Source organism: Leptonotus elevatus, chromosome 3 (genome assembly GCF_054856555.1).
Source record: "Leptonotus elevatus isolate MCC_2025b chromosome 3, RoL_Lele_1.0, whole genome shotgun sequence".
Lineage (NCBI taxonomy): Eukaryota > Metazoa > Chordata > Actinopteri > Syngnathiformes > Syngnathidae > Leptonotus > Leptonotus elevatus.
In genome coordinates this window covers 29,705,052-29,719,584 of record NC_141241.1, presented here as the reverse complement: position 1 = coordinate 29,719,584, position 14,533 = coordinate 29,705,052, and the positions used below count along the sequence as shown (strand labels likewise).

At 37.4% G+C, this 14,533-nt stretch overlaps 1 protein-coding gene across 4 annotated transcripts in view; it reads left to right on the top strand.

Annotated features, from left to right (window-relative positions):
- Positions 1-14,533, top strand: part of tmc3 (transmembrane channel like 3) — a 191,466-nt gene that overhangs the window by 129,394 nt on the left and 47,539 nt on the right. For all 4 annotated transcript variants that reach the window (XM_086071899.1, XM_086071898.1, XM_086071900.1 and 1 more), the window contains 2 exons: positions 6,898-7,007; positions 7,123-7,201. In XM_086071899.1, the coding sequence (XP_085928025.1) occupies positions 6,898-7,007; positions 7,123-7,201 (189 nt within the window). The remainder of the gene's footprint in view (positions 1-6,897; positions 7,008-7,122; positions 7,202-14,533) is intronic.

Below are 14,533 nucleotides of genomic sequence, written 5' to 3'. Positions count from 1 at the left end.
ACGCCTATTTTAAGGTCGCTGCATTGGCTGTGTCTTTTAGGATTGATTTTAAGGTTTTCTTATAGACTTATAAAGCTTTTATTGGTCTGGGTCCCTCATATTTATTGGATCTGCTTTTACCATATCAACCCTCGCGGACTCTGAGGTCCTCTGGCACTCGCTTTTTAACAATTCCAAAAATTAGAACTAAAACCAATGGTAAGGCAGCATTTCAATTCTATGGCCCACATATATGGAATGGCCTGCCAGAGGACCTCAGGGCCGCAGAGAATGTCAATATTTTTAAAAGGAGGCTTAAGACCCACCTTTTTAGTTTAGCGTTTGGCTGATTTTATTTTATGCATTTTTAAGTATCTCTTATTTTCTAATTTTATTTCACTTATTTATTGACCTTTATTTGATCCTGATTTTGATTTAATATTTTATGTCTTTTTACCTGTTAATTTTACTTCACTTATTTATTGTTTTATTTTTATTTTTACTTATGTTTTATGTATTTCTTACTTGTTAATTTTATTTTAATCGTTTATTTATTTTTTATCTTATTCTGTTTTAGCCCCAATGTTCTTTGCTGGGGGCTGTGTTCGGCTCTGGCTGTGGGGTTGCCACCATGTTGGGTGGGGGGGGGGGGGTGTCTCTGACTCGGCAGATGAGGGTTTCCTCTGTTTGCCTCGGCTGGGGTCCTCCCTGGGGTGGCGTCCTTGCGGCTGGGTGGCTGGGCATAGCTCCTGGTGTGGACGCCCCCCAAAGATGGCGTATCCCCACTTGTGTGGCAATTAGTTTGTTTGTTATACTTGTGTGTTTGTTTTTTGTTTTTTAATGTGTAACACACTTTGAGTTGTTTCTTTACCTGATAAGGTGCTATATAAATAAAGTTGACTTGACTTGACCAACACTAATTAACATGACGAGACACACCTGGGCAAGACACAAGTGGTTGAGGGCACTGATTAGATGACACACGAGGAAGGGCAGGCAAATAAAGATGTATGAAAGGACACAACATAACACAGGGACATCATAACAAAACACAGCTCACACAGACAAAAAACAACACCAACAACAAAAAAACAACAACAACCCCACAGAACCGAAACATAACAATGTTGATGATTCACCATGACAATAAAAGCTGCTTAACTTGACCCACATGATCCTATCTTCTCAAAATTTCACACATTTGATCGGAGTCCGGGTCTGAAGGCATCTACAAACTTATATTTCATTGTGTAGTGGTAACGCCACTTAAAGGTAAAAATAAAGGCATGGTTTATTCTTCGATGTTTGTGTTTTTTCTCTGAGTGCGTTAACCAGATCTACCTCATATTTTCTCAGATGAATGTTGAGGCCTTCATAATGTTACAACAGGAAGTTTGTGAGTTTTTGCAAAACACTTTTGCCAATAAAGAAAGCATCACTGATTTTGAAGGCCTGAACATGCTTGAAAACTCGTGAAACTTGACACAAACATCTGACCTGGCAAAATAAGCAATTGTATTGTGCAATTAAAAAAAGACTCACAAGCGCACCCTATACATTTTTAACAAAGCTGCCCCGTTTGTACATTTTACCCAGATCTGTGAAAATCTGTAGTATATGAAGGAGCCCAAGGCCTACTAAAAAATTAAGAAAATATGAAAAATTTTATTGGAGCTATATGCTCAAATGAATATGTAGTGACCTATGATTTTTTTGGACTGTCAAATTTTGTCCACACAGATAGATAGATAGATAGATAGATAGATAGATAGATAGATAGATAGATAGATAGATAGATAGATAGATAGATAGATAGATAGATAGATAGATAGATAGATAGATAGATAGATAGATAGATATGTTCTTTAATAAACCCAATGGGAACTTGAATTATCCAGCTGCTCCAACTGACATACAATACACTCATAAAAAATAAATAAAAACAATACATAAATAAAATACAGTGCATAAATAACTAAAAAGACTGCACAGTGCTCCTTTCCCCTCCTTTCCTCTGTGTCATGTTGTACAGTCTTATGGCCCTGGGAAGAAAAGACCTGCGGCATCTTTCGGACTTGCAGTTCAGTGAGATCAGCCTGTCACTAAAATTGCTCCTCTGCCCCACCACCAGCATGTGAAGTGGGTGGCTGCTGTTGTCCATAACAGACAGAAGTTTAACTAGTGCTCTCCTGTCTGCCTCCAAGTCCAGCTCGACACCAGTAATGGATAAGGCCTTCCTGATCAGTTTCTCCAGTCTCTGAGTGTCCTTCTGTTTGGCATTACCGCCCCAACACACCGAAAAAAACGTGCATTAGCCACCACCGAATGTTAAAACATCTGAAGCATCCTTTTGCAGAAGTTAAAAAATGCCTGTCATCTAAGAAAGTACAGTCTGCTCTGTACCTTTCTGTACACTGAGTCACAGTTGGCAGACCAGTCCAGTTTATTGTGTAGCTGCAGGCCCAGGTACTTATAAGAGGTGACCAACCTCAATCTCCTCACCACAGATGGCAACAGGCAGGGGAGATGTACGGTGCCTCTTAAAGTCCAGTACCATCCTTTGTTTTTGAGGTGTTGAGCTGCAGATAGTTCAAATGACTCCAGGAGGTAAAAACCTTTACAAGGGCCCTGTACTCCCCCTCATAATTCCTCTCCCCCTATTTTTTTCTTGCTCAGTATTGTTCATTCAGCAATTTTACCGATTTGACATGTCATCATCATTGCTCTCTCTCTCTTTTTTCCCTTTTTTTTGCATGTGCGTGTGCGGATGTGTGTGTGCATATATGCGTGCATGTGAGTGTGTGCTCATTAATTCACCTAAAACCTATTAAAAATCCCATACCGTTCACCTAAACCGAATACTTCAGAATGCTGCTAGCGTCGTGAAGTTGTCAGGAGACCCGAGGAAGGATCAAAGAAAAGAAAGAAAAGTGAAATCCAGCACCGACCAGACATCACCTACTACCCACGGGGTTACCAACCAGAATCTTTCACCAACCCCAGAAACATCTAAATTCCAACAAATTAGGGAGAAGAAGAAAGAAGAAATAAGAGGAATGATTATATCATATACTTTCAGCTTTTATACTGAGAGTACCATAACTATTATAACTGAATAAAGTGTTTTGATTTACCAGATAATATAATGTTTAAAATGTACTAAAGTCGATAATCAAACTTTAAACTATATTAAAGTAATAATTCTATCTTAAAATTCTTCTGACTACTCAGGGAATTTTTTTTAATTAGATAAAAGTGGGTCTCTATTTCTCCTAATCCCTAATAAGACAATTTTCAAACTAAAGTTATTTAAATTCTTACTTTAAATAAATAAAGTATTTTAATTCATAAATTAATTCTCCTAAGTTATCAAAACTTGTTGGAAGCTGAATATAGAACTTTAAATTGTATTAAAGTAATGATTTCACCCTCCTATTCTATTGACAACTCAGAGAAAAAACATCAATCAGATAAAAGTGGGCCTCTATTTCTCCTAATTCCTAATAAGACAATTTTTTAACTAAAGCTATTAAATTATTGCTTTAATTAAATTAAGTATTTTAGTCCATAAAATAGAACCAACTCCAAGTAAGCATAAATAACTAAAAGAGAAATAATACAGTTTTGAGTATTTATTAACTATTTAGAAATAATACAACTGCTCGATATTACAGACACCACTTCTCTAAACAATTTCACAGCGCAAATCTGATGCAACTATTTCTTATCTATGCTTAACACTGCAACGCGGTGATAATACAGAAAAGGAGGAAAAAGAACAAAAAAACAAGAAAGAAGCGGGCTATATACAGTCAAATGAAAAGAAAAAAATCCACAATATGGACCAAACTAAGTCATACTTTAGATATTTGTACTTACTCAATGGCAAGGGAAAATATTCCTTTCCTCAGTTTGAAGAATTGTAAAAATCCATTAAGTGTGGGCAGAATAACTTCCCTTCTGTCTTAATTAAAAATGTAGGTGTATTCAATAAAAGACTAGTATTTATCATTTTCTTAGCCATGCGTACTTACACAGTTTGGAGACGATCTTTTTCAAAGCACTATCACTAACGGGCTTCAGTTTGCAGAGATTCAGCAAAAAGCGCAAAGCTTCGACAGAATTTCACTTTTATACTGCAGAACTGTTATTTACCGGTTCTAAAGAGGAGCTACGCAACCTCCCCATTACATAATGGGAAAGTCGCCTTTTGCTGCATATGTCTTTATAAACTAAAACGTTTTAAAACTCAACTCCCTCATAACAATATAACTACTCCACCATTTGGCCTAAATCACTAGAAGTTTCACACAAATGCTCTTTATGCCAACAATTTCATGTCAAATACCCTTTTGTTCAATAAAACGAAAATGTTTGTATGAAATATCACACCTATATGTTACTGGTTATAATCAAGTGTTTAAATTGTAATAATTGTATGTACACACGTCATTAGCCTTTTAAACTCACTGGTTAAATGACAGGCCTACCGCATTTCATGGCTTGTAACAGAGAAATGCCATTCTTTTTTTTCTTTTTCAATTTTATTCCAAACATATATATAAAGAAAAAACAAACTGATTATAAAAGTACATGTGTAAAGACAATAAATATATAAAAAAAAACATAAAACAAAACAGCCAACACAACATTCAAGCAACGAAAGCAAGATAAGAAAGTTCATGAGCTACACATACAATGTTTGAAAAGGAGTAGGAAGAAGCATAAACTTATCAGGTCCTACCCCTTTTAACATATGTTACACAATAAATAGTAGGTATGTTTAGTAAACAAACAAACAAACAAAAACTACTAGTATACAGCTAACATATCTTGATTATTAATAACAAACAAAGGTTATTATTAATAGTGAACACATTGAACAGTGTGCCTTGTGTATATATTGTCATACTTTTACATATACACATATATTTTTTCCTTATCAATAGCAACAATACTAATAATAATACAACAATAATAATAACATCAACCAATGTTACTTTCCATTGAGAAGCACTTATTCTTCTCTATACTTTTCAAAAATGTTGATTTTATATTTCCTTTTGAACTGGTCTATGTTTGGACATTGTTGTAAATCAGTATTCAGCCTGTTCCAAATTTTCACTCTACATACAGATGTACAGAAACTCTTCAATGTTGTTCTTGAATATTTTGTCTTTAAGTTATGAACACCCCTCAAACCATAACCTCCCTGTCTCTCTGAAAACATATATTCAATATTGCCCGGCAGTAAATTATGTTTACCTTTATACACCAATTGTACAGTATTGAGTTCCACAAATAATTTTACAGTTTTAGATTGTAGAAACAGTGTATTGGTATGGTGGAGATAGCCTACATTATGGACTGCTCTTATTGCTCTTTTTTTGCAACAGAAACAGAGGTTGTAATGATGTCTTGTAAGTGTTTCCCCAAACTTCTGAACAATAATTTAAATATGGTAATACTAGAGAGCAGTACAGAATGTGTAATGATTTCTGGTTGAGAAAATGTTTGACTTTTGTCAGAATGGAGATGCTTTTAGAGAGTTTGGATCCAATATCTTTAATGTGCGGTTTCCAGCAGATTTTATTATCAACAATTACCCCCAGGAATTTATTCTCATTTACTCTTTCTAGATCTACACCTTCAATTTGCAATCTTGCGCAGTTCCCTATTTTAACATTATAATACAACTAATTTTGTCTTGTTTAAATTTATTGATAACTTGTTTTTATCAAGCCATGTTTTTACTTTCTTAAATTCGGAGGTAATTGTATCAGAATTTATTAAAGTAAAAATTGTGATACAATTACCTGCGAATTCCTTCAATCCTAACACACAAACTTTCTGTGAGAAAGAAGTTTATGGACAACTTATCCTTCTTAACTAATAAGAGCGAGCTGTTTCTGTTCAATAATGTGGTGTCAATAAGTTTACTTGAGTACACCTTTGGCATCAGCCATAAGCAAATATAAAACTTAATCTATGTCAATAAACTCAAATGCTTTTGATTAAATATGTGTGAGATTAATTTATCTCTTAAGCAAGCTGTAAGCAAATAATTATTGAATAGGACTCTGTAGATTATTGTATGCCTTTTAGTAATTTGTAATTTGTATGTTACTGTGGGGCTAGCTCTACTTAAATTTGGTAAACTCTAGTAGTCAAACTTTGGAATTAGTTTAAGTGGTTATGCGCATTATCTCAATGTAAAAATACATCACATCTTAAACATCACCTTATGTGACATGATTATTTCATTCGTTACATCACCGTATTACATCACATTTGTGGCACATCCCTTACTCCACCTTTTTCCATGGCACACCTGGAACATCTTCATGTCACACAGCATCCACGTTACACAACAATACAAAACTAAATAGGAGTGCACTGTAAAAAACTAAGGACCAATTAAGAGATATTTAATTACTGTCCGTGTGCCAGAAGGCAACTCCGCGTGGACAGATCCTCTCTCTCACTCTCTGCCTGTGTGCCGCGCATAATGGAGAGGAGGGAGGGCCCGGCTTTCCTTCAGCACGGATATTAAGGAAGTCTATCCGTGTTATATTTGCATCCGGGAAAAATCAATTATCAGTACCCGACACTCGTGTTGTATGAATATCCGGCTCACCCCGAGTACCTATCTTTTGTTAATTTTGTGTGAGCATCCATATGCTAAAGAAGAAACACTTGGGTCCATTAGCCTATTCAAAAACTTTTCTTTTTTTCCCTTTTTTTTTTGCTGTCATGATGACAGACGATTGAAGACTGATTAAGAATGATAGCTGACACATAAAAACTGCACATCTCGACCATGGACCAGCACAAAATTGACGTTCCACCACCGTTGGTCGACACACCTGCCTGTTATTGGGATACAGTGTCTAACATGCACTTTCTCTCTTTATTGAGGTGAGTGTTGTGGTTTCTCTCATCACCATGATTGCTCCATCTGCCTTTGAACTGGTAGCCCAATTGGAGATGTATCATCCAAGAACATCACTGCGTTTCCAGCTGGCCAGGTATTTCACCTGTAGCAAGAATTTGTGAATGTGTGTGTGCGTATATATATATATATATATATATATAATTTGTCTCTTGACTTACCGCGCATTAACTATATCATTGTGTTCACAGAGTGCTTGTTTTATATCTGGGGAATCTGTACAGTCTTATTATTGCCCTCCTCGACAAGGTCAACAGTATGAGCTCTGCAGTAAGTATCTAAAGCATATAATACAATAATTTTGACACAACCTGGCGCTTACTTGAATCATTTTGTTATTATATTCTTACATTGTTATGAAAATTATCAGCTGAATTTCTTATATTATTATTCACAGGTAGGACTGTTTGTTCCAAAAGAATTTTTTTGTACAAAATATAAGCACTCCTGTCTCCTTACTGGAATTTCTTGGTACGAAAGAGCAGCTGCTCCGAATTCCACATGGATGATTAAGCTCTTACCTATACTATCTCAATATTGTATCTCACCCAGACACTTGAAGGTGGAAACAAAATTTCCGTTCTTTCAATTGGTCATCTTCTCCGTTCAATCACCAAATAAAGTATGTAATCATAGGTGAGTGAGGGAATGTAGACTGAAGGGCAAATTGAGTCTCATCTTGCCAACGTAACAGAGAAGCTGCAGCTGGGCCAGGCAATAGCCCAGGGCACCGAGACGGCTGACATTGGCACAAGATCAATGACAAACAACTCAGACTGCTTGAGACTCTGCAGTAATGTGTCAGAAATCATCCTGCATAGGGAATTTTACTAGCTCTTGCTGGCTGATCTCTTGTAAGGGGATCTGAGAGAGGTTGTTATTATTATTATAAGACTTGCCACAATTACGCCCAAACTGCTATTTTTAAAACAATGCACTGCACTTGTGCAGCGGCAATACTGCTTTCGGACAAACATTTGAGTGGTACCAGTAGGAAAGTGTACTTGCATGGACCAAAGTTGTGAATTGACTCATTTAATCATAAATATCCTTAACAGATGTATTATGGTTACAAAAACACACTGCTGCTTTGGTGTCTGTCGGTGTATGATTGGCGATAGGGTGACCGTGATCGAATGAAGGGAGTTTTCTTCATACCTTTCCCAAAGACTAGGAGGAATCCAGACAAATGTCTACGCTGTGTTCAAGCATGTTAAGCAGCAGGGATTTACACTAAAAATTTCACCAAAAACAACCTATATGTGCTCCCTCCATTTCGTCGGTGGATATGGGCCAACAGCTGAAAATCCAGATCCAATACTAGCGACTGTGCAGGTACGTTTATCGTCTGCTTTCTCAGCATAAAGCATGCTAGCCACTACACATCATGATAAATTGTAAATGTACCCAATACACTGATTGCAATGCAGCACATTGAGACCAAGTTTACCTATGGAAGCCCCTGATGCTTGGATGTGAAGAGCAATATAAACTAGAGCTCTGAGCAGTTATGAAGTGCCCTCCCAGCCTGGGCTACTTTGGAGTACTACCACTATTGGGGTAACTGGCACAAAAACGTTTACATATGGATTTATTTATTTTTTGCCAGATGTGATGAGTGTGAGTTTTGAGTTGTTTAGACCATCCAAATCAGCATAAATTTTCTTGGCAAACTGTGTGTTGCCACAGCAAGAGCATGTGGAGAAGCAAAAAGTTTGCTTTTACTTTTCATCGAGAACATCTTTAGAGGAAACACCCACAGATTGAAGTCCGTGTTTCATCCAACACTGTGCGATTGTGATTGGTTAGCTAGGATCCAATCATGAATCAGAAGTGCTGACATCAGACACCAAATCAGGCACCTACGCTCTTAGTTTCTCATTATCTACAACTACAGTCCTCAAGAAGTTGTGCAAGAATGTTTTTACTCTTCCCACACTTCACTTCAACTTGGCTTCTCTGCATCTTTGCCTTTAACATGCTAGTCTAGTTTGACAGTATGTCACTGAGATGTGAGCAGTCACTGTCACCAATCCATTTTGTTAACAAAAGTAACTATTCCAAATGTTATGTTTTTTATTATTATTAATATTAAATGAGCATAAATATAACTTTAAATATCTTGCCAATAGGTGGAGAAAATGGTCTGTAAAAGGAAAGCCCCAACCCTAAGAAATGGAGACACTGCTTAAGCATCAGTGAAAAAGAGGAAAAGGATGACCCATAACAACACTCCATCAACAAGCATATCTAGCAGCCAAGAAACAGAGGAATAGATTGTCAATATTCAAATCAATGTTGACACAACCACAGAAATGGATGCAGCAACAGCCCATCTGGACCTTTCATCAAATAAAACATTTCAAATGCACAATCTTGTTTATTGAATGACACGTTATTTGCTTTGCGTAGTTCAAATAACTGTCGACATAGATTAAATTGTACTCTTTTACTATTTCAAACTCAAAATTGGAAGATGTTTAGGAATCATAATTGTTTTCATCTTCGTGGCAATGGTAATTACAGTGAAATTCTCTCAGAACAGGAACCATTGCATCAAGCATCCTCATTTGATGGACTTGACCCCCCGCTTTGATGTCATACCATGTACCACCATCTAAAGATGTATCAATAGGGAGCTTTTTATTGACTGCATGCTGGCATCTGTGCAAACAGAATGGATCAGCATATGGTCTTTATGCAATAATAATAATAATAATCATAATTTTTAAAACGGTTGAGTAAAGGTCCAATATATTTCCCTCCTTGTATTAGCTGGGTCATTATTAAAACATGGTCATCGTCATTATCATTCAAAGGTTAACTTTTAGCTTTGTCATGTTAGCCAGAAGAAAAAAAAAATACTTTGTCACTCACAACTTTTTAACATCAGAAAAACTGCCAAGTAATACTGACAGCATCAATAACACAAATCCAAGTTAAAGACATTGTTCATAAATGTTTCAAATTTGTATTATTTTTATTTGGCTTCCACTGAAGTCTACTTTTTTACAATTGATAAGAAAGAGAATTTGAATTTTACTACAAAACTTGTTTTAACAACACATGGGTATAAGAGATTTTAACTTCACCAACACACCTGATTCATGATCAGGATTGTTATCAGGCTTCTGCAAAGCTTGCTGATGAGCTGATCATTGGCTTTAGCTTCGTTGGAGGATGGAACCATAGAAAACAAGCTGGCTCTCGAGGACCGGACTTGGGCACCTTTGATCTAAAGGGTTAACGTTGCATCATCAAAGACAAAAAGCTATTTTCAACACTTTAGATTGGTCAATAATTCGTAAAAATGACACCCGCACATGTGGACTGACCACAAGTACAGATTTTGGCAAAAAATACAAAATTTGCCAAATTGTGGCTCACGAGGTTTTGGCCCGACGCCAGCAATCTGTCTGTTCAGGCTGAATGCAACATGATCATTGCACTCTTTTAACTTCACGTAAGGTATTGACTTTTTTGGGGGTTCCAAATGACATGATCACCAGAGGAATGAATGAACCTGGACATGCTTGCATAATTTCAGATACAAACATCGTCAAACATATTGTTTTCTTGTTATTTTAGAACCTATGTAATAGAATCGCTGCCACTGTTAGTGTAGTTAGTGGATTACTCGGATGACTCTTGCGCAAGTGTGCCGTAAGGGGAAAAAAATGATGGTATATGTGGTAAATGGAGTGCACTTATATCGACCCCATACCATATGGTGCTCAAGATACTTTACAATGGCTCACATTCATCCATTCATACACCAATGGGAGGATGTTGCCATGCAAGGCACTGCTGGAACCACTGGAAGCAAATTGGGGTTCAGGATCGTGTTCAAGGGCACTCCAACATGGTCAAGGATGAGAATTGAACCCACAACCTTTGGGTTGGGAGACGACCAGCCTACCACTGAGCCATTACAAGGCTTGATGACTGATAGGGACCCTAGAAAACAGAATATCTCCCCCAACTGCCCTAATTTCCTGGCAGCACCTCTGCTTGCATGCACCCAGGTGGGTTCATTTACCACTCAATAAGAGTGAGCCATGTGAGTGTGAATGGCTTGACTCGCAAACAGTCTTGGGTGTAGTCTGCTTAAAATCTGCTGTCACATATCCTGGGTTGCTGTTTGCAAAAAAATTGTTGTGTAATGTCTATGGCCGTGGCTCAGGGTGTAGAGACGGTTCAGTAACCAGAAGGTCGGCTGTTTTATCCCCGCTCTCCCCAAGTCATGTGTCGTTGTGTCTTTGGGCAAGGCACTTCAAACACATTGCCTCCAGTGCTGATCACACTGGTGTATGGTGTAGAGACGGTTCAGTAACCAGAAGGTCGGCTGTTTTATCCCCACTCTCCCCAAGTCATGTGTTGTTGTGTCTTTGGGCAAGGCACTTCACACACATTGCCTCCAGTGCTGATCACACTGGTGTATGGAAAGTGCGAATATTTGGTGGTGGTTGGAAGGGCCGTAGGTGCACACTGGCAGCCAGTAGCTGTGGCTACTTAAGTAGCTTACCACCACCACAGTGTGAATGTGTGAGTGAATGAATAATGTATCTATTTCATTGTAAAGCGTCTTTGAGTGTCTAGAAAGCGCTCAATAAGTCTGATGCATTATTTATTGAAACCCTCGTAAAAAAAATTATACGTAAAATTAGAAGTGTGATATCTAAGTCATTTCTGATTATTTTTTTTTATTGGCATCAGACCTATCCATTAAGGGTCGGTGATATGGCCCAAAAATTATATCACGATATTTCAAAGAAATTTGCGGTGACGATATTTCAAAGAAATTTGCGGTGACGATATTTTTGACGATATTGGTAGTAATTACTGAACAATAGCTTTGTGATTGGTGCTTTGGAATGATATAACTTCTATTGCAACACAATATTTAAGCCACCTTTTCTCCACAATTGAAATGTAAACAAAGTCCAAATATAGTAACCGTAATGGAATGAAATGGAAATAAAAACAGGTCAAGTAGTGTTTACCCAGCAAGATCTAATTGTAACATAACTGCTTAAAGCACATAAAGCACATTTTACAAATACAAGGAAAACACAAACCTCCAGAAGTCAGTGGCAAATTTCACGAGTCAAGAAAGTTCATTATTTTCTCCTGTGTGGTTGATCCTCGTGTTGTAGAGGCAAAAATATATATATATATGGTAACAGCCAGTCTGTGGCGTCATGCTCTATACATCGCAGGCAGGTGTATTGTTGAAAAATGTTTTCCCCTGCGATTGTTTAGGCAGTGGTTATTTTGCCGTAACCGGCAACCCTCCTGTAAACGTTATTTTGCAGTGAATTACTCTGATTGGTCAATAAGAGGTGCGAGAAAACACAGTGATTGCTTGTAGACATTACTAGCGGGTATAAATAACGTAAATGTGCATGTTTACGCCGCTGCGCAAAAGCAACGCGCACGGTGTCGAGAGCACGTTAGCTTAGCGGCCGGTTAGCATAACAAAGTCACATCAACTATGAAGCGAGTTACTGGTTACGGTAAAATAACCACTGTGGATTGTATATCTTGGCCAAACAAAACGCGACCGTTTCAGTATTATCCAATCACTGTCTGTTTTTTTCATAAGGAGTGCGTCTAATCAAGAGTGCTCCAGTAATGAACTTTTGTTCACGCTAAACAACACAAACTGTTTCCTTGTCCTCCTTGCGTGTCTTCATTCTGCGCATCCTCTTAACTTTAATAGCAACAGTTGTCCTGCACAATTTGCAAATGATTATATTTTTTGCATCATATTTGACCTCTTGTAACCAAACAGCCTCCACACGACAACGATAGCTCACTCCCACTTAGCCGACAGAACTGGCTGCAGCTTACCGCCTCACACGCTCCGAAATTGTTTTTATGCAGCAGCGAATGACGCATGTACGTCCAAATTGACACGTTTAGTTGATGCACTAGTGAAGGGATAAATTGTGTAATCACCGTACATACACTATAACACAAGTGTATAGTGCATTAAAAAACATGAAAAATTATAATTTATAATGGGAGTTGATAGATTGGACAATATCTTTATTGTACTCTTTGCGTGTTCAATTAACTGAATGGTGAGATTCTGGTGAAGAAGTCCCTTTGCAAAGGTATAGTTACTCAGAAGCTTCTGATCACACAAAATGAAGACACTCAAGCCGTGTTCCGTTCAGATTGTGTGTCCCTCCTCCTCTCGCACACAGTTATTTATTCCAACTCAGTCCTATACAAAAAGTTTCCTCTCCCCTCCCATAAGCAAGTTCCCATGAGTACAAATCAGATTAGACTTGAACAATAATAAATCAGCCTGTCCTTGGACTCTCTTCGACCAGACAGAGACTGGTACTAGCTATACTCCCTTTAGATAATATAGAAAAGAAACCTGTTACCCTTCTCTTTCCCAGGCAAGAGAACAAAGGACTATAGATTGGCTTAACATATGAATTAACTGTTGTCTTATCTTTATATCTTTATAACTAATATCCAAAACGGTTAAAATATAAATTGAAACTGAAAAACAATGTTAATAATCCAACATTCCCTCATTTGAGCTCATGAGAGCTCAACACATTAAAACATTTTTTTTTTCAATGGTTGTGTGGTGGAAATAATTATCTTTAAAACATCCCTTTAGCAGGAGAAGAGATAGTTTAGCAATCATATGGCATTAAAAAACAATTTGATACATTAAAAGATTTTTTAGTGGAATAAGCATAGCATATGTGAGGCTTAACATAAAATGTTGTTCATTAAAAAGTGTCGCAATGTATCGGCAGACGAATATGTGTTCTTTGAAGCCATCTCGTGATGAAGTTCTTTGTTGAATGAGAAGATGACGTTGTCAGCTTTTTGCAGAACCCCAGAATAGATTGCCTGCAAATGTGATTCTCGTGATGATTGCCCAGGAAAAGGCACTTGACTTGATCCGTTGAATGATGTCAAAACGACCGCTCCAGAACCGAACACTGGGTCAGCTGACGTGGCTCCCAGGTCGGAGGTGATAAGATTGATGATCATCAGTTGATGAGATAGCCGGCAGCCTTGTAGGCCAGTTGTGGAATGTTGTCTCCCCCTCTTTTCTGTCATCAACCTGAGAATAAAATGTGTTCATTTAGTCTTCTCATAAACCCACATAAATTTTATTTGGAGGAAAAAACCCTGATAGTTTTTGTTAGTTGGGATTAGTAAATGTTATTTGGTTAAGATCCGTAGGTCCTGCGCTGTTGGAACAGGAAAATATCTATTTTTGTGACATTGAAAATAGAGCCCAGCCTTTGATTGAGTTGAATGACATTCGCTCATTCATTAATATAAGACAGAGCTTGTAAATATTTATTTTTCAAATAGGTTTCATATAATTGTAGGTAATTTTTTTACCTCGACATTTACTGTTCTAAATTTTCATAAATGTGCCTTTCACCATCCTGAAAGGAATCATTTTACTAGCATATCATACATTCTCTTCCCAGAATCCCACGACCGGCCGAATCGTGACATCCTGGAAAAAGCTCACATATATTCATATTATATATACTCTTTTGCAAACACTGGGCTCCAAACATTACATTTTTCAATTGTTTCTGAGATAAAAGA